This window comes from Cheilinus undulatus, linkage group 3 (genome assembly GCF_018320785.1).
Source record: "Cheilinus undulatus linkage group 3, ASM1832078v1, whole genome shotgun sequence".
NCBI classification, from domain to species: domain Eukaryota; kingdom Metazoa; phylum Chordata; class Actinopteri; order Labriformes; family Labridae; genus Cheilinus; species Cheilinus undulatus.
In genome coordinates, this window is record NC_054867.1 from 54,187,346 (window position 1) to 54,208,441 (window position 21,096).

Genomic DNA, 21,096 nt, shown 5'->3' on the forward strand with positions numbered 1-21,096 from the left:
TTGCGTGGTTCGCCAGTCCACCACCCCTCTTTTGTTCTTTTTGGCCGGCGGCTGCAGCCCTTTTTATTTCATTGATTTGATTAATGTTTAAATTAATTCATTGATCTGTTTATTAAAATAAAGCTTGGATTATTTTGGAACTCAAACCATTTGTCTGTGTCCTTTTATATATGTTATGGTCTCTTTTGATACGAGCCTTATTTTTTTTTTTCCCGGTTTAAATGAATAATTTTTAAGAGGCCATAACAATGTTCCATCTCTGGTATTCTTCAGTGGGCAGCAATGCATTATGGGAGGGGCAGTCGACCAGTTGTTTCTCTACTGCTTAAAGGAATGGCACAAATGAATCTAACTGCAATAAAGCGCATGCACTTGTTCCTGTATAGATGTAGATATTCTGAAAACCCTCAGTCACAGAATGTTTATTTTTTCACAGTTTTGTCCCCAAGAGATGGAGAACAAGTCTGTGCAAAGAAAATGCTTAGTCACTCTTGTTTACTGTGTTATCAATATAAATCTCTGAGTTTCAAATTCTGATTTGTTTTTTCTTTTGTCTTTAGAGTCCTATAACCTTTTAAAAATGCAAGTGACATTTGTTGAGTAGATGTGTTCTTAAAGCCCAGGTTGTCCTGAAAAAAAAGATGTATAGAGCTTGACTGTGGACCCCAGGGTTGGTGTTTTATAAGCTTTTTAAGAAAAAAGTCCAGACGAGACACGATGGTGAAAATAACAGCTGTAAGCTCTAAAGGTTAAAGTGAATAATCTGATGAAACATCCCACTCCTGCTCTGTCTGATAGCAGGATTAAATATCTTGGACTAATTTTGTGTTGGTGAACAAAGCATCTGGATGAACCAAACACAGCATGCGTGCGTTTCATAAAGGCACAGTTGTGTGATTGCACAGAAGAAGAAGAAATTCACAAATGAACAGACTGAATCTTCTTTTTCACCTTTTTTGTTTGTCTCGATTGAAATTTCCCGTTCATTCTCTCAAAGGTATTCTGGACCATCGTCAGCTTAATTGTGAAAAACACTACAAGTCCAAGTCATAACTCAAGAGTGCATCTTTCTTGACACCAACTGCTCTGGTTGCCCAGCAACAGTTGAATTGCACCGCTTTTGTGTGTAATGAGGGTGATCTGCATGTCAGTGAACTAATTTTGCTCTGATTTTTGAATATTCCCTCTCTGACTCGCGTACAGGTACATGCATAACTGGGACAGGTCACAGTTAGCTATGGCTGTACGCATTTTGTGCACATTTAGCATGGATTTCCACTTTGCACATGCTCTGTGGATGACATCCATAAAAAAACGCAAAAAGTGTGAAGCATCAAGCTCGCTTGTGGAATTGCGGTGGTTAATTGAGAACACGCAGAGGCATTAGATGCGCTCTCTATGGGCTGCTATATATTTACAGTCAGCTACGGTTGAGGACAGAATTATTAGCCCCCCAAAGAAAATTTCAGTTTTTCTCAAGTATTTCCCAAGTGCTGTTGAACAGAGTAAAGAGGTTTTAACACAGATTTTCCAAACATCATGGTTTTATTTTGGATGTCTACATTGTTTTACTTTGCACACAGAAATAAAAATGTTTCAGAAAAACTACCAGCATCTAAATTTTTAGCCCCCTTTAGAACTGACCCTGTCAGCCTGGAGAAGGATTATGAAGACTGGAGGCGTGACCTTTGGTCAGGTGAAACTAAACTAGAGCTCTTTGACCACAGAGATGTTGGAGATGTTTGGAGAAAGAAGGGAGAGGCGTATCACCCAGAGAACAGCGTCCCCACAGTGAAACATGGTGGTGGGAGGGTTATGCTGTGGGGATGCTTCAGTGAGTCTGGAACTGGAAACCTTGTCAAGGTGGAAGGATCCATGAAGACCAAGGTCCATGCCAGATCTGGAGGAGCTGGAGAGATTGGCCAAAAAAGAATGGGCTGGGGTTCCTCAGGAGACTGTCAGAGACTAAAACTACAACAAACGACTGCAGGATGTTACCCAGCAAAATGTTAAAATAAGCTGTGTTAAAAAGTCTTGCTTTTTCAACAGCACTTGAGAAATACATTTAAATCAATTAAATTGTCATGGGGGGCTAATAATTTTGTCCTCATGTGTTTGTCAACAAAGCTGATACAGGAAATAAAACCTAACTCTCCACAAACCTCACCACCCATCGCTGGTTGAGACATGCCCACAACAGATGTTCTGCCCTAACATGAGTCACCCTCAACTGTGAGCCAAGAGAGGATGCTGGAGTGGAAAAAGGGGAGGTTACAGCTTAGAGACTTTTCCAGGGAATTCATACTTCTCCGAAATCAGACCACGAGTGTCGTCAACATTTGATAAGTTGAATAAGTTTATGTGAGAAAACAACAGTGCAAAGACAGAGGACCAGAGCAAACCCTTTTTCTTCTACCCTGGCCTCTTTTGGAGCAGGATCAAGACTGCGAGGGGAATTACAGGATCACGTCTCTACAGTTTTCCTGTTCTGCTTTCTTCTGGGACTGAGTTTGGAGAGTGCTGCAGGAAAAGGACTCTTACCACCACTGGTGGATTATTTCCCTGAGGACTGCCATCTTGGGGTGGATAAGCATTCTTTCCAACTGTGTATTTTTGTTTGGGACAGAGTTGTTTTTACTCTCCAGCCACAGAGGGCTAGGATTATTTCTCAGGATTTTGTACAAGATTGTGACATTTGACTTCATATTTAAGTTCTCTGATCCTACAAGTTTAGTGTAGTTTACATCCAAGGTTCCTATAGTTTATTCTAGCCAACAAATATAAGAGACTCTTTGGATTTTTGGATAAATCTCTAAACTCATTTCCTAACACATTCACCAAGAGCAAAGGTTCATAGAGGAGAGCTGCTGTTAACTGATGCGTCTAATGTTGGTATTCAGCCCAAGGCTGCTGGATTGAGTGCTGCATTACTGGAATTAGAGTAGACATCAGTGATACAGATAGGGACCATAGCTGAGAGACAGAGAGCCTCAGTCACCAACGATCTCACCTGGACGATGTCATCTGCAGTTACAACCACATCAGGTGGCCTGGTGGTGGTCACCCAGGTGTTACCATCTAATCAACCCCAACCTCAGGAGGTTCAGCTGGCGGGTCTGGGGACGCACAGGTTCATCCAGGCATACCCCATGGCTGTCGGGGTGAGTTATTTTATCGTTCAAAAGTGTTTTTGTTTGTTGGTTTGTTTTTTTGTGAATTTTTATTTTGTTGTGAAAAGTGACATTCAAGTTTACATCATAAAGTATGCAGTATTTAGTTTACATGATAGAGTATACAGTATTTGGTATATATAGAGTATAGGGTGTATAGATTATAACTTACAGCCTTTTCTGTTTTCAGCTGTGCAACATTTACAACAGCATTAATTGTCTATTTCTTCTTCTTCTGTGTTTGCAGACGGTCCAGATCATGATCGGCACCTTTGTCCTCTTGTTCGGTATCGTCAAGTTGTTTCACCTGCTGTCTTTTGGAGTGATCAGTGGCTTCTTTGTTTGGGGTGCTGGCTTTGTGAGTATTTATTAAGCCATAGTATTTGTTTACATAAATCAATATAACATGACTAAATTTTTGTCTTACAAAATGTTTTCTATGTAAAAAAGATCACAAAATATCATTAAGTTAAAATATCACACCTTAAATATGTCCGTCATTAAAAGTTCTATTAAATTACAAATGACACCCTTTGAGAATGGGATCAATGAAGTAAACTGATATTTTAAAAAGTCGCATATAAAAAATAATTTTATTAAACTGTAAAAAATATTAAAATCATAAATTTTCAGTGAATAGAAAATGCGACAAATTACAAATGTACAAAAAACAAACAAAAACTAAATAAATAAGTTAAGCTTTTTGATGATTAATTTTAAAAATAAAAAAATGTTAGAAGATATTTTATATTACTTTTATTGAAAAGGAAGGGAGATATTTCTAATTAAAGAATTAAACAGTTCACTCATTTGCAATTTTAATGTCTTTTTCTTTGTTTGTTTGTTTTGTTATATTCCACAAATTTAGGAGCAGTAAATTACTTCAGGTATTGATTTCAGCTTATTCAAATGTTTTTAGAGTATTTATGTGAGTAAACATCTATTTATTAAACTAAAATAAGGTTTGGTTGAATTTTGACATATTTCACATACAGTATATCTCATATTGTATATATAGGCATATATCGCTGCCTGGTGGTTGCCAGGCAACCAGAGCAGTTGTCAGCAAGAGAGATGCACTCTTAAGTTATATCTTGGACTTGTAGTGTTTTTCACAATTGAGTTGACAACATGAAGTGAGTTGAAACCTGTGAAAACAAAGAAGATGGATGGTCCAGGACACCTCTGAGAGAAAGAACGGAAAATTTCCATCAAGAAAAACACAAAAAAGGTGAAAAGAAGACGTCAGTCTCAACCACAACTCCTGGCTAGCTTAAAAGCTAACAACTGCCTGATCAACAGGAGACTACTGAATGCTACCTAATGAGGTAGCATGGGGCGGCACATACCAACACAGCAAAACAAAGCCCTACACTTACACCAGAACTGACAGCGTGCCCACGGAGTTTACCTCTTTCTAGATAGAGTTTGTCCAGAGAACGGAGCGCTCAGAGACTGACAGGAGGAGGGCGTGGAGCAGCACAACACCTACAGCCAGTGGGGAGGAGGCAGAGACGGCGTTGTGTGAGACAGCAGAAGCGGGGCTAACAAGCCGGACTGCAGGCTAGGCTAAGAGCCGCCCCACACAAACCTTTCGTACCGAGCATCTTTGTCCCGGGTGCCCGCTCCCTCGCCAGCAGGATGGATGACGTGAGGCTGCGGATTTCTAACCATCACTTGGACAACTGTGTTTGCTGCTACAGAGACTGCCAAACGTAATTTTGTTGCATTTTTACAATGCAATGACAATAAATGACATTCATGTATATCAGAGGAATATTCTGTCTAAATAATCATCTTTTCAACAATCAATCTAATTCTGTGTTAAAGTTCATCGTTTATTCAATGTTGTTTTGTGTCTCATTCTCAGTACATCACCTCCGGCGCACTCACAGTGGCTGCTGGGAAATCTCTCAGTCCCTGTCTGGTGAGTGACTTCCTGTTGTCCAGAATCCTGTTACTTCCTGTGTGTGTTGCTGTCATGTGATTGTTAAAATCATGAGAATCAGTGTAGGTTTCCCAGCATGCTTCATTTCATGTCATCTATACAAACACACATTTGTTTTTTCATTGATTTCTGGCCTGTATCTGGCATGTCTCTCTGTCTGATTCTTAATCAGATATTCTCATCCTGTCCTGTGCTGTCTGACCTTCATTTAGCCGTCTGTGACCTCTAATATAGATATTATTGTTGTACCTGTCTGGCTCTGTCTTTCCTCTCATGTGTCTCTTCTCTCCCAGGTCAACACTGCTTTGGGTTTCAACGTGGTTTCCTCCGTAGCAGCATTCACCGGCATCGTCCTGTACAGTTTTGATGTTGCAGGAGGGGCCATGCCCTGCTGGGGATATGACTGCATGGTAATTTCTTTCAATGATGTTTTTTACATCTGCAGGATAAAATCGAGGTAAAATACTTGAACAACGTGCATAAATAAAAGACAGGTATTATCATTGCATGGTTCCTCTAAATTTCACACACACCTCTGACCAAAGTGACGAATTACATAAAACAACAACACAAAGAAAACTGAAGGAGGAATAACATCAATGAAACAACAGAAGAGTCAGACAGAGAGCAGGGAAGAGGACCAGAGGAGGACAAGAAGATCCAGAATTATCATCAAGATCAACAGCTGCTGCAACCATATCAACATTTATACCATCTTCATCTTCAACAGCATAATCATCACTACATTTAACTTTATCATCATCATCATCATCATCGTCATTTTAATCAGTCTCATTTAGGTGTTCAGCAGAGCTTTGTTGTCAGCCTCTTGATTATCTAAACAGATTCTTCCACCCAGACTGGTTTTGGTAAATCTTTCCTAGACCTCCATCAGGTAATGAGGTGGATTACAGGTGAATCAGGATCAGCATCTCCAAGTCTGAGGTCATGGTTTTCTGCTGTCTGTAGTGGATTAGTCCCCCTGGTGAGGAGTGAGTCAGAACCTCATGTGAAGGAGGTAAAGTATCTGGATGTTAGGGTTAAGTTTGTTCACTGAAAGGCTAAAATAAAACATGAGATTATCAGGAGGATTGGTTTAGCATCAGCAGTGACATGTCTCACTGATGATCAGGAAATTTAAGTCTATGATCAGAATTGTTACATCTATGGTCAAGATCTCTGGGTGTTTTGTCAGGATATCTGAGTCTTTAGTCAGGAGCTTTAGGTTTAAGATCAAAATCACAGGGACTATGGTCGAGATCTCAGCCTGTGGTTATCAGCGTTAGGTTGATGGTCATGATCCGTTGGTCTGTGGTCAGGAGCATACAGTACCTCCTCATGTATAAGTTTGACCTTTTACCCTTCTTATATACAAATAAATGCTGGACTTTTTACAAATCAAATACTGGAGATTTTTGAAACATTGAACCCACAATAAAAACAGTCTGTAATTTACTAACAGGTGCTCTGATTTTTGTTGTAAAACGATGTAAAACCAATCAGATCAAACAGTGTAGAGATCCGACTGTTGATGAGATTAGGGAGGGCTCACTGCCCCATCATCAGCTCTAGACGCTCAGTCAAACGGGTAGCTCAGCTGTGGTGGACAACAAATCCCAGCAAAATGGAAAAGCCCAGCAACAGATCTGGTTAGAACAGACGACATGGTCTAGACCTGCCCCCTTGGAACGGCTCTGATGTGTCCGTCTGTCTGTTACAGGTTCTGGATTCAGGTTTTTCAGGGGTCCTGTTGGTGTTCCATATCTTGGAGTTTGCCATTTCCCTCACCGTCTCTATCTTTGCCTGTAGAGCTACCTGTAACTGCTGTGGCAACCAGGTGAGTTCATACTGACAGGTACCTGGTAGGTCTACCTGTAGCTGTGAATATTTATTCATGAAAACACTGGAAATGAAACCTGATGGTTGTTCTGTGTGTGGTTGTTTGATGTTTGTTGATGTTGTGTGTCGTTGTGTAGCAACATCCATACGTCCACTTCACGCCTGCCCAGGCTCCACCACATACTGGACCTGCCACCATGGCTGTACCACCACAACAGGTACCCCCCTAAATACTATAAAAGTGGACCAGAATGGTCACATGATCAGTCTCTGTGGTTCTGATTGTAGTTAAATCATCACTAACGTGTTCTTCTCTTTGTGTTTGTGGTTTTACAGATTTCCAGCTTCCCAAAACCCATAGAGAACCAGGACCAGATTTTCCCTGGGCCCAATGAACCTCCGGCCTACACTGGCTGAAGAAAAGACCTGCTTTAAAATAAAATCACATGATGACAACATGCAATGAACATGTGAATAACATGATAATTACATGAGACAAATATATTAACCCTTAGAGCTCACGCTGCACAGATCCGTGCTGCAGGCACACCCTTTTGTAAATTGCTTGGTAACTTTTTAAGCGTACATCGTAGGCACTAGCTGTTTTTCCTGTAAAAGCTCTCTGTTTTGCCTTTCTTCATGTCTTCCATGCATTTGTAGCTCTTACAGAACTTTCTCTTGTGAGCCTGGAACTTGGCCGACTCTCCGGGGTCTCTGAGGACAGCGTTGTTGTCTACAACAGGAAGTGACACAGTTTATAAAAATGTTAGTAACTTTTGAAGCATAAGTCATAGACTCTTTGTTTTCCTCTGAAAGCTGACCATTTTTTTGTTTGTTCGCTACCATCGATGTCTCCGTACCCCTAAAGGTCGCCGTTGTAGCGAGGCTGGGACTTAGGTGACTTTTCGGGGTCTTTGGAAATTAAATCCACATTCGATAATAGGCATCTTTTTATCCATTTTTAATCCATATTCATACATCATGTTCCATCTCTGGCATTCTGCAGTGGGCAGCAATGCATTATGGGAGGGGCAGTCGACCAGTTGTTTCTCTACTGCTTAAGGGAATGGCACAAATGAATCTAACTGCAATAAAGCGCATGCACTGGTTCCTTGTATAGATATAGATATTCTGAAAACTGTCAGTCACAGAATGTTTATTTTTTCTCTGTTTTGTCCACAAGAGATGGAGAACAAGTCTGTGCAAAGAAAATGCTTAGTCACTCCTGTTTACTGTGTTATCAATAAAAATCTCTGAGTTTCACATTCTGATTTGTTTTATCCTTATGCCTTTAGAGTCCTATAACATTTTTAAAATTCAAGTGACATTTGTTTAGTAGATATATTCTTAAAGCCCAGGTTGTCCTGGAAAAAAAAGGATGTATGGCTTGACTGTGGACCACAGGGTTGATGTTTTATAAGCTTTTTAAAACAAAAAGTCCAGATGAGACATGATGGTAAAAAAAAAAAAAAAAATAGCTTTGAACTCTAAGAAAAAAAACAAAACAAAAAAATAACCCTAAATCAGTCATTTGTAATTATTTTAATCTAGTACGATTAACATGATTTCCAACACTCAGCTTTTTCTGAAAAAAAAAAAATAATAATAATCTGTATCTGTATCATATATCTGAAATTCTAAATGTTTTTCCCAAAATTGTTCATTTTCTTCACTAACCAGAACCCAGACATAAAGATGTCTGAGAAACTTTAGACAGAAAAATATGAAAACTGACCAAAAAATTCCAAACTATATGTCGATGTCTACTGGATCTATAGGTTCTTTGCTGATGACATCACTCAGCAGATCAGAACTCTTGATGGGGGGCAGGAGGTGATTTCTGCAGAAACTCTACCAAAAGGCCACGTTAGAGCTGTTCGGCTATGACAAGAGTTCAAAGTGAGAAAATAAACACATTCTTCATTCTTAAACTACTTTTGTGTCCTTTAAAGTTGACAACTATTCAGGAAGAATAAAGAAACAAAACCTCACAGAGAAACAGTGGCAGGATGGGATTAAAAATCCTCTGTCTAAATCCTGGATCAGTCGCTCCTTTATGATCTGTTTCCATGGTTTGGTTCAGGCCATGAACCGGCTCACGATAACTCCACGAGGTTTAATCTGCTGATAGCAGTTTAGTTTAGTTATTTAGAGTTATTTAACCAGGAAAGCCTCATTGAGATTAAGACTCTCGATTACAAGATTGTCCCTGACGAGACAGACAGCAGCCCAACTAACGTCAAATTTCCATATACAGCGGGCGCCGCACACCGAAGCGCAGCGGGTTTGCTCCGACTGAAAGGCGAGCAACCTCGCCCACTGGAAGCAAGTCTAGAGCACTGTGCCATGGCGCACAAGCCCAGATCAGCGGGGAGAGATCATGGGAGAACTGCGAGTTCACGCAGGAATAGTATGTCAACAGTGGACTATTTTACCTTTTGGGGTTAATTTTTCATCCTTTCCAGTATAAGTCTATGATATTATTGCTTCTTCCATTGGGTGAGTACATTAAGAAGTTTAAAGGTTAATGTTTGCTTAAACGATCTGTGGTTTTATGCAAAATTCTTTGGCTAAATATCCCCAAGAGTTAACTTTTCCTCGTCAATGGCGCCATTGTAGCTCTGTGACCCACTGACCTCTCGTTGACCCTTTGCTCTCGCTGCAGGATGAGACGTAATGTTGATATAGTGATGATTTACGATCAGAGCCCGTGCATTGTGTTTTATTTTGAAAGAACCGGATGTTCTACACTTGTGACTTCCATGGTTGGTGCTTTCTGAACGACAGTGAATTTACGAGCGCTGAAAATACACCTGCAGCGTATCTGAAACGAAGCGGAGCGGAGTGCTGCTCCAGGCACGCGCTGCTGCCAGTCTGGAGCGCCGGCTATGATCGGCGCACATGTTATATATGGAAATTGGGGGTAGTATAGTTGGCTGGGATGCCTGTTGAAATGCCTGACTGAATCATTATTTGGCAGAATGATTGGTTTTTGGGGTTGTGATTGTGCTGTCCCTAATGTCTGTGGGTTGAGAACTGAAGGACCACGCTAGAGCTACTCATATCTGTTGCATGAATATATTTGACAATCATGTGGGAAAGCTCCCATAGTAAACTCTTTAGAAGGTGACTGGAGGAACGTTCTGTCTGTCATATTCATGACGGGCCAATCAGAGGGACAGATTGCGTTGTGCCCATGCGCTACTCTTGTGCAGGCTACCGCTGCCTTAGATGGTTAGGGGCGGAGCTTCATGTAAAATTGATGCCAAGGCCGGTCAGGAGAATAGTGATGGGAATTCTGGCTGTTTTCAGAGATCCGGATCATTCGGCTCAGTTCAGCAAGAAGAGCTGGCTGCTTCAGCTCCCGAACGGCTCTTCATTCTGTACCACTTTGGCTTTTTAATTAAGGGTGCTTTCACATTAATACCAGTAATTTCAAAACCGCGCCACGGCGCAATTCCTCCCCCTCCCCCTTCCCCCCCGGCTTGCTTTCACACTAGCAACATCGAACCATGCCTGGGCGCACTTGCGTATTTACTTGGTCTGAAACAGCAGGTGGCGATATGCACGTAGCAGGTTTACAACCCTGCAAAGGAGGGGAAACAAGAAAAAGCTACCATGGCGACCGCTGGGGTCATGACCTGGGTGAAGACCGCTTTTGTTTTGACCTGGCAAAAAGTCCATTCTGCAGCCATGGATGATTAAAATCACTTTTAAGATGGCAGCAATTTCACTCTTCATATCTGCACATCTACTACAGCTCAGAGGATTAAATGGGCTGGCACTGCGCAGATACAGCGGTTTTTGAGGTGACAGGAGACTTTTATTGCATTTGCACCTCCTCTCACTGACTCCTACTTGTGTCCATCTGTAAGGTGAGTCCTAGCAGACCGTTTATTGACTGGACTCTGATGATTTCCGCCTTTTATTGAGGAAAAATGTGAACAAATTGCAGCGCTGTTGAAAGAAGTTTAGTTTTTACGATGATGTCATAAAGCTGATATGATGCTCTGTCCCATATCCAAGCGTGGTTGCATTCACAACTCATCTGAACCGTGCCAGAGTCCACTTGAATTGCTCCCAAGACCACCTCCCCAAGTGGGCCCAGGCCCGATGCCTAGGTGCGGTTCGTTTGCATTCACACTACCCAAACGAACCGGACTTTGGGCTCAAGTGCACTCGGATCCGGGACCGGGCCCCTAATGTGAAAGCACCCTAAAAAAATTAAGCATTTTTTGACCCATGATTGATATAACTGCATGATTTTTTTTTTTTTTTACTGTTAAACTAAATCCTTTTATTTTCAGAATAGTAAACATTTTACACAATGCTTGATGTAAAAACATAATTTTTTAGACAGTTGTGATGTCCATGACATCATGAGATGTTTGGTGTTGTCAGCCTGAGTGTGTGTGTCTGTGGTTGCAGCTCATTGATTGGAGTAATGTCACACACCTGTGCTTAGAGTGAGGAGGTTATTTAAGCTCCTGCAGTCACAGATTCTCTCTCTGACCTGGCCTCCACACAGGTATACCACACTTGGGTTTAGTTATGTTAGAGTAGGTTTAGTTCAGTTTGCATTTTACATTTACACACATTATCTTCACTCATAAACATCCTACACTACCAACTCGACTGATTTACACACTTCATGCTGTAAATATTTAATTTGATCCTATTTGAAGTAACTTTGAGTAATTTGGTTTAATTTGGCATTTCTGACTCTTTAGTTTGGTTCAATTCAGTTTAATAGTAAACTGCCTAATTTGATTATTTGATTTAAATGCTTAATTTAGTTTAAAGGTGACATATTTTACCCTTTTAAGACAAGTTTATGTTGTTCTCAGAGGTCCCCAAAACATGCCTGTGAAGTTTATTGCTGAAAAAACACTTCAGTGTAGGATTTTTGCATGTCTAAAAACCCCTCTGTTTTCAGCCCTTCTCAGAATGAGCTGTTTCTGTGTCTGTGGCTTCAGGTGGTAGTTAGCTGTCTGACTCCGCCCCCGACCACACCCCTCTCAGGAAATGGATGCAGCACTTGTGATATTACAGACACTTTTTTCCCCCCAAAGTTTAGACTGGGATTTGAACCATCAATCTCCTAGACTGTAGTCAGCAGGGTAACCCACTGAGCTATCCAGCATCTCAGTTAGTAGCTGAGAGGATCAGTAGAGGAGGGCGGAGCTTTCCCCCAAGTGGGGGAGGGCCAAGCAGACCTAGGGGCGGGTGCTAAGGGCCCCTGGTGAGGTCACTCGATGTAAAAACTGAGAATGGCTTGTTTCTGCACACATTTTCTGAAAGGTAGAGAAAGAAGAGTAGAGGGAATGGATTTTTCTGGTACTTTAGGGGATTGTGGACAGACCAGGGACACATATTTGTGTTAGAAAAGCCTGAAAAAGTGATTTTTGCATAATATGTCCCCTTTAATTTGGTTTGATTTGACAGTAAAGACTTTCTTAAAAACTTTGCCATGGTGTTGTCTCCCTCCTTTGTTGTGACCAACTGAGCCAGGTCATGACACAGTCATAACTTTTATGTTTGAATGCTATAAGTTTCTTTTTACATTAGACATAAACGCAGTGAGCAGTCTTCTGTGATTTTCATTAAAATGATAATAATGCTCCTGACCACAGACCTAAAAAAAGCAAAAAATCCTTGATGTTAAACTATCATTTTTTAGATAACCAAGCACCAGTTCTGTAACTTTTTTAATGTTTCTATGTAGGTATATTATATTTTGCTATAATGGGTTGGACCTCTCCTAGCTGTCCTCACAGGGCCTCCAGCTCCTGTAGCGGGAAAGGCGGTGGTAATCAGAGAAACTGCTGGTTATGGGAAACAGATGTTTCCCATCTGAGAGGCTCAGAACAGAGCGACCCAGCATAGGAAGTGTAATCAGTTCCCTAACAGCACATTCTTTCTTTGCTTGCCTGCACAGCAAAATCGCCAGTGTTAGATTAACACTGATAGTGTTAAAACTAACACTAGGAAAGTGTTTATATGTGTCCACACTTTATAGTGTTAATTTAACACTTTTCAAAGTGTTACTCTTTTTTTTTTTAACTGAACCAGTGTTACTGCAACACTGTATGGTGTTAAAAATTTACACTGGTGAACACTGAGTAGTGTTGACAGTGCTTACACTAGAGTCAGTGTTAAAAAAATCAACTCTACTGGACTTCATGTAACTCTGGTGTGATAACATTAGTGAGTGTGTTACAATCAACTCCAGTGGGTATAGAGTTTTATCTATTAACTAGGGCTGCAAGCAGCACTGGAGGGCCCTCGCACCCCAGTGCAACTCGGGGTGTGGCGCAACCGCCACTGTGGGGCAATAGCGGGGTGTAGCGGAACCCATGAAGTGTGTCCAGGGCGATCCTTATTTGAGCATCATTACGAAAAAAACAGAAATGACCCATTTGCATTACTTCCTGTTGGCAGTGGAGGGCGCATGATGAGCTGTTTTCATGGGGGCGTGTTCAATGTGATACTGTTGTGTTGCCATAACATTTTGAAGACCACAGAATTATATTCCCCAAAGTTTCATCAGTTGTAAGTGTATAATTGTCCAAAAAATGGCCTTATTTTGAAATTGGGGCGGAGCTGGTGGACTTTCTGTTGGGATTTTGGCATGGGTCCAAATGGCTTTTTTGTAGCTCTGATGATGATCCATATGCAGAGCAGAAATAATAAGCTTAGGATAAACAGCATATTTTTGGTGATTTTTTTTGTGGCAACCATTAAAATGGAGTTGAAATAAATAAATAAATAAATAATAATAATAAATAAAAACAAAGTCTATCCACTGTCCTTACTCTATCAAATAAAGGCATTAAAAGGCCCAAAAATAAATCTTACAAAAAAAAACTTTTTTCATATTTTTTGGGCCATTTTACAACTTCTTTTTGCCACCTTTCCCCACTTTTCCCACCTTTATCCCATTTTTGCCCTTTTTTCACCTTTTGCCCATTTAAGCCACCTTTCATCATTAAATATACCTTTTTTCCCCAATTTTTTTGCTCATTTTTGCGACACCTTTCTGCCACTTTGATCCCATTTTTTGCCCTTTCTTTAACCATTTTTTGCCCTGTCTTTAACCATTTTTTGCACTTTTGTCCATGTAAGCTACCTTTTGCCATTAAATACCACTTGTTTCCTTTTTCCCAATTTTTGCCTCTTCTTTTTCCCATTTTTTCCCATTTTGCCCTTTTTCACATTTTTTTTGCCCCTTTGTGCCCATTTAAACTACCTTTTGCCATTACATACCACTTGTTTCCTCTTTTTTTTGCCCATTTTTGCCACTCTTGACTGCTTTTTTCTCATTTTAGTCACTTTTCACCCATTTCTACTACTTTCTGAACATTATTCCACTTTTTCTCCCCATTTTCATCCCTTTTCACCAATTTTTTGCTGCTTTTTGACCATTTTTGCCACCTAGACCTATTTTTAGTGCTACTTCAAGCTGTTTTTGCCACTTTTCACCTCTTAGATTGTGGCTTTTGCAAAGGTATTTTTTTTTTAAATGTGGCTCTTTGGTTGAGGGTTGAGTAACGCTGCTCTATAGCATAGTCCCCATAGTAACTATAAGTCTTTCCATTTTGCTCAGTGCACAGCAGAGGTTCACAAAGCAAATCACCTTTTTTCAGGTTTAAGGTTCCGTGCCTCCCCTGAAGCTCTTTGGCGCCCCCCAGGGGAGGCCCGCCTCACACTTTGAAAACCACTGGACTAGGGGCACACATTGGACAGTCCAATCAGAACGATACTGAAGCTCAAATCTAGAAAGGAGCGTTTCCAAAAACAGGACTGTTGCAGCATCAGGTTAGCCAGTGAAATATTGTGACTCTCTCAGGATTGGAGGAAATTTGACTGAAGGAAAAAGTTTGCTTTTGTTTCTCCAAATATTTCTTCAATTCAGCATTCTCTTTTCTCAACATGTCATCCTCTATCTCAAGCACCACAAAACTGTTTTTAGCACTAGGGCTCTCTGTTGAAGTACTAGGGATCTCTGCAGTGGCAATGTGTAGTTCATCTGTTTCTTCATCATCACCGCTGGTTGTGACCATTTGTTTCTTCCGTTTTGGGGTATTGCTGAGGTAGCCTGGAAAGGTCTTCCCCTTGTTCCATGCAAATCGTGTTGGCCCAGCAGCTTTGCCATTCGGGAAATGCCAACTGCTGACCCTTGAGTTGCAGTTTGGGGTAAAGTTTTTGTGCCTGAAAAAGGAAGGGGGGAAGAAAATCATTAATAATCTATTTAGATTATTTATTCATGTGTACAACAATTACAGTGAGGCAATCATTGGCAATGGAAAAACATAAATGTTATACTCCCTTCAACACTATAATTAGTTTGAAATATATAACTTGTTTGTTTGATATGTATGGGAAAGAGAAACAAATGTGAAAAGTTAAAAATCTAACAGTGTAGATGGTAACCTATTGTAATAGAATGCAGTGGTAAGAAAATGAGCACATTTTTAGGAATATATGTAACGTAAGCATGCTTAATCACTTAATTACCCATTTAGATAACCCAAAAATACACAAGATAATGCAGATTGTCTGGTTGTAGCTGACATAAAGCTTTCAGTAACTCATCTCTCTTAACAGCCGGGGTAAAGGACTAAACACTACAGCGAAGCTAAGTTGACCCCCACTACACCCTGATTAATACAACTGTGGTAGGAAGAAAAGCCTCTTAAAATTCAGAAACACATCGATCCTTGATGAGGAGGACACTTTTGTAGCCAGCTGACAGAGAAAAGTTAAAGTTCTGTCACGTATGTGACTTTACTGGCATGAGCTAACGTTAGCCTCCGCTAACGTTAGCGCGTTTTAGTCTCCGATCGATTCAAACATCGCGGCACACAACACTGAGGCATTTTAGATGGTAGGGCGTTTGGACCTGGAAATAGAATTCCAGGGAGCGCTTACGTCACAGCTTAACAACCGCAGATTACATATAAAGTTACAAATGTCACAAATATCACTCATCTGTGTGTCATCACCGTTGCTCTGCGCAGAGCGAGAGAAAAGTGAGCCCCGTGAGAAGAAAGCCCCTGAGCACACAGAAGTATCTGCCTTTAACCCTTTAGAGGAGGATCCCACAGAGGAATCCTGTGAATTACAACACTTCCCATCCGCTGTGGCCTGGCCTCCTTAGTGTATAACAAAGAGTGGTCTCACTAACATTAACCTTAGCTGTTCTCCTCAGTGTATACAAAAAAGAGCCACTCACTTATAACTCTAACCTTAGCGAGGATAATGTTGACTATGTATGGAAAATACTGTGTGTTGTCTTGTAAGCGTGCAACCCATCTGTGTTAAATGCCTTAGCTCTCAACTGTACCATCAGTTCACCAAGCTGACCTAAACCATCACTTTCTCTTACAGTGCATTTGTGTTTTAGCCTTAGCAATATTTTACACATATACTGCAATATTCATTTTTCCAACTGTTTAGCTGATTTGATTGCCGTATTTCTGCAGTATTTGATTTTCATGTAGCACTTGTTACAAACCTCATGTGTCATGTCCATCTCATTCACGCCCTGCTTGCGTTCCTAATGTCCTTCACCTGGCGCTGCCATGTTTGTTGTACTAACTTTCTTCTGCTTTATGACCTTCATCACCTCTGCCGACCTCACTTGTCCAAACAATTTGGTTTGTTTTTCCATTATCAAAGACTTCAGTTCATATTAGCAATTAATTTGAAAAAATCGGTACTTGTTGGATGAGATGATACGATATATCACCAAACAAAATATCGCAATGCTATGTCGTATCGACCCCCCCCACCACCCCTAATAGTTACTATCTTATTTGAGTTGTAACAAATCTGCAAAGTTTTCCCAGAATGCCTTTGGGCATTAAACCTTCATGCACACTGTTTACTGTTGCTGTCTTGGCCAGGACACTCTTGAAAAAGAGATTTTTAATCTTAATGAGGTTCTCTCCTGGATAAATAAAGGTTAAATAAAAGAAAAAAATAAACTGCACCAGGAGTGAAGTTGCTGTCTGAATTACAGAGGTCCAACCCATAGGGGGCGATGTTACTGTCGCTAATGTCAATGAATGTTGAATGACACACAGTGACATTCATGAAATATCAACCACTGGTCCAGTGGGTCACTAACAGCCATTGTTACAAACAGTTGCACAAAATAGTCCACCCTAAGTGAAATGATAACACTTTATCAGTGAGTACTACTGTAAAATACCAAATAATATTCAGGGCGTTGATTTGTCTCAATCACTGAGCAGACCAGGCGTTTATTTGGGACCAGGCGGCTATTTGGAACAGGCGTTTAATTCCTTTCTCACAAAAATCTTGCTTAGCAAAAATTGGAAAAATATGGTAAATTTAATCGAAGTATTTATTTACACCAGTATGAATATCACTTTTACATTTTTAAGAAAAGATTACAGGACCATAGTTATACTTTTGTCTTCTTCTGTCAACTCAACGCTCTCTAAACACTTTAAATACTGGTAAGGAACTAAACAAACACAAAGGTGACGACAGTTTAAAGTTAATGTGGTGCTTTTTATTTTTTCGCTGTACCGGGGCATGGCGCTGCTATCTCACTTGAGAAAACCAGCAAGGGAGGGGGGTGCCCCAGCCAATGAGGAGGCTAGTACTTGCAGCCAATCAGGCTCAGGTCAGAGGGAGCATTCCTATTAGCCGCTGTAGCTTCAGCTCAGTGAGAAGTTGATTCAATGGCGGAATCACGGCGGTGTTCGGTCCTGTGTAGAATTTGTTCATGATGATGGAGTGTTTTCTTGCCTGTGATTGGGCCGTTGGTTTCAGTGGAAAAGCAGAGCAAAATCACTCCACAACGCTTCGCCACGTCAGTATTCAATTCAGCGGACATTCTCATCCGCGAGGAGGCACGTAAAGAGAGGGGCGGAGCTACGGGGCTCAAACAGTCAAACCATGAGTGGGAGTTGAGAGTTGATTCTATATCTCAGTCACATATCGGAGCTTTGAATTAATTACACCCCACCATTATTTGGAACGGCCATTTATTTGTCAGAATGTACTGCCACCCGGTGGTTGATTGGTGTTTTTCGGTACTTAACTTTTTAAGGTAATCAGTTAACTATGATGTTTTGAGTTCTATGAACTTATCGGTGTTTCCAGTGCACAAAACCTCTCATTCAAATTAGATGATTCATCTGGATGTCATCTTAGATGTATGTCTTGTATGATTCACAATTGTAATGTCTTTATCTCCAGACCCCTAGGAGCCAGGGGCCACTAACAGACAAACCTCTCATTAAACTGTGAAAAGTATAAACGCATTTATATGACTGGTGACGTTTATTCACTCTGCTACATTTAATTTAGATTAAATGAAGACGTCAAATGTGATTGTGAACATTTCATGCCTTTTGCTCAAAGTCCACCTTCTCTACATAAAGTACTTCCTCATTACCTACCAACAGTTGTTTATCATGCACCTGTGCTCCAGTATCTCAGCAATAAAGCCAGCAAACCACACCAGTGACTTCAGAGAAGAAACTGATCAATAATTAACCTCAGAGAGTTTTTACATACACACAACTCACCTGAACCCTCAGTCACCAGCGATCTCACCTGGACCGACGATCTCACCTCAACGATGTCATCGACAGCTACAACCATATCGGGTGGCATGGTGGTGGTCACCCAGGTGTACCCATCTCATCGTCCCCAGGAAGGTCAGCGGGTGTGTCTGGGGACGCAGAGGTTCATCGAGGGATATCCTCTGGCTATCGGGGTGAGTTATTTTATCGTGAAAATGTGGTTTTATTGTTGAAAATTTTATTCTATTGTGAAAACAGAGATTCAGGTATAAACTTCAATTAACCGCTATGTTTCATTTCTGATTTAATTTTTGTGTTAGACAGTAAAAAGTTTCAGAGACATTAAACGAAATGATCAGAGTCCACTGTAGACGTTGATCACATAATAGACATGTTTATGGTCATATCAGCTGATTGGAGCAGGAGCTCTAATTAAAATCATCTTCATAGATCATGGGACAGTCACCTGATTTACAAAAGAACTTAAATATATTGGATAAAATGTTTTTTTTGTCACAGTTTAAGTCAGTTTCAGTTTTAAAAAATGTTCCTCTTTTCTACTTCATACATCAGTGTTAACATTTTAAAAAATTGTTTTATTCCGTCTTTTTTTCTTTACCTTTACACCTTGTTGAACTTCTTCTTTTAAATATACACATGCCATTACATCTTCTTTTGTTTCTACTTCTCTGGAAACCTAAAGCTGAACTCTATACTCCCCTCTTTATGTTTAAATTATAAAGTATACAGTATTTAGTTTACATGATAGAGTATATAGTATTTACTTTTCATTTACTGTATGTTTTGTTCCATTATTCCTGTGATCAACTGTATTACAAGGTATACATTTCAATAAGAGCATATGATATTTTTTTCCTTTTTTCCTCTTCTTCTTCTGTGGTGTCTGCAGACGGTTCAGATCATGATCGGTGCATTAGTCCTCTTGTCTGGTATCCCTATGGTGATTCGTGCAAACACCATAGGAGTGTACAGTGGTTTCTTTGTGTGGGGTGCCGGCTTTGTGAGTATTGATATTTTTTTCTTGATTAACCATGAAATTATAATTACTAAAAAACATAAATAAAAGAAAAACTGAATAATTTACTTTGTAAAATTAAATCCCTTAAAAAAAAAATATTTACATATAAAAAACAAACAGCAAACATCATTAACTATAAAAATCAATAATGAGATCATTATCTAAAAGTTCTATTAAATTAGAAACCACATTCTTTGAAAATGTAATTAATTAAGTAAACTGTTTATTTCAAATGTTGCTGTTGTTGCAATTTTTCTCTGTTGAGCAGTCAGTAAACATGGGGGGGGGTTCAAGAGAGCAGAGCCAGCCCCCAGCATTGGGAGACTGGCACCTTTATCCTTGAGCAACGCCCCTCCCCAAGGTATGCTTGAGCTACGCCTCTGTCTGGGCAGAATTCACGCCCGCACAGGGCGTTGTTTCCAGGCGGTCTTGACATCACACAGGTTTAACTCTTCGTCAGGAAAACTGGCAGAGTCACCTTTTGTTGCTTTGTATTTACACATGCAGTAAAATCGACACCTTCCTAGCCCTATCGTTTCCCCATGTCTGTAAGAGGATAGGCTTCATACAAGGAGAACAGTGGGGAGTGTTGGGGGAAAGGAGCTAAAACCCCATTACAGTTGCAGATTAAAAAAAAAAAAAATTCTAAAATGATAACAAAATACAAAAAAACCTTAAAAATGTCAGAAATTTTAGATGTTCAAAAAGGAAAAAATAAACATATTGTTTTTCATTTTTTTTCTGTAATATATTTTTCTTTTTTTAATCTTTATCATTTTGTGAGCAGTAAACAAATTCGGGTATGCTTATTGAAATGTTCCATAAAGGGTTTCAGTTTTCCGAATAAACATCTTTTTATCAAAATAAAATCAGGTTTTTCCGAGCATCATTCAGTCTAAATAATCGTCTTTTCAACAATCAAACTAATTCTGTGTTAAAGTTCATCGTTTATTCAATGTTGTTTTGTGTCTCGTTCTCAGTACCTCACCTCCGGCTCGCTCACAGTGGCTGCTGGGAAATCTCTTAGTCGCTGTCTGGTGAGTGACTTCCTGTTTGCCAGAATCCTGTTACTTCCTGTGTGTGTTGCTGTCATGTGATTGTTAAAATCATGAGACTCAGTGTAGGATTCCCAGCATGCTTCATTTCACGTCATCTATCTGATAAAATTTTTTTTTTTTTTTTTTACATAAATTTTTGGGCAGTATTTGGTTTGTTTCTTTGTCTTTTATCACTCTTTCATAGATATTATTGTCCTATCCTGTGCTGTCTGTTATTTAATCATCTCTGACCTCTAATATAGATATTACTGTTGTACCTGTCTGGCTCTGTCTTTCCTCTCATGTGTCTCCTCTCTTCCAGGTCAACACTGCGATGGGTTTCAATGTGGTTTCCTCAGTAGCAGCAGTTACCGCCATCATCCTGTACAGTTTTGACGTTGCAGGAGTGATTACTTACTGCTGGGATGACAACTGTGGACCATACATGGTAATTTCTTAAAAGTATTTTTAACACCTGCAGGATAATCAGAGCTAAAAT

The 21,096-nt window shown here is 40.1% G+C and overlaps 2 protein-coding genes across 3 annotated transcripts in view; both read left to right on the forward strand.

Moving 5' to 3' along the window:
• The first annotated feature begins 2,274 nt into the window (after nt 1–2,274).
• On the forward strand, nt 2,275–8,220 carry LOC121504786 (membrane-spanning 4-domains subfamily A member 12-like). Its single transcript, XM_041779852.1, has 7 exons — nt 2,275–3,161; nt 3,418–3,528; nt 5,041–5,097; nt 5,412–5,528; nt 6,839–6,955; nt 7,095–7,175; nt 7,294–8,220. The coding sequence occupies exons 1-7, from the start codon at nt 3,018–3,020 to the stop codon at nt 7,372–7,374; spliced, it is 708 nt and encodes a 235-aa protein (XP_041635786.1). The 5' UTR covers nt 2,275–3,017; the 3' UTR covers nt 7,375–8,220.
• A 10,331-nt stretch (nt 8,221–18,551) lies between these two features.
• Nucleotides 18,552–21,096, forward strand: part of LOC121507523 (membrane-spanning 4-domains subfamily A member 4A-like) — a 46,758-nt gene continuing 44,213 nt past the window's right edge. For both annotated transcript variants that reach the window (XM_041783932.1, XM_041783931.1), the window contains exons 1-4: nt 18,552–18,715; nt 19,432–19,542; nt 20,541–20,597; nt 20,920–21,045. In XM_041783932.1, coding sequence (XP_041639866.1) covers nt 18,578–18,715; nt 19,432–19,542; nt 20,541–20,597; nt 20,920–21,045 — 432 coding nt within the window. In that variant the 5' untranslated portion in view covers nt 18,552–18,577. The remainder of the gene's footprint in view (nt 18,716–19,431; nt 19,543–20,540; nt 20,598–20,919; nt 21,046–21,096) is intronic.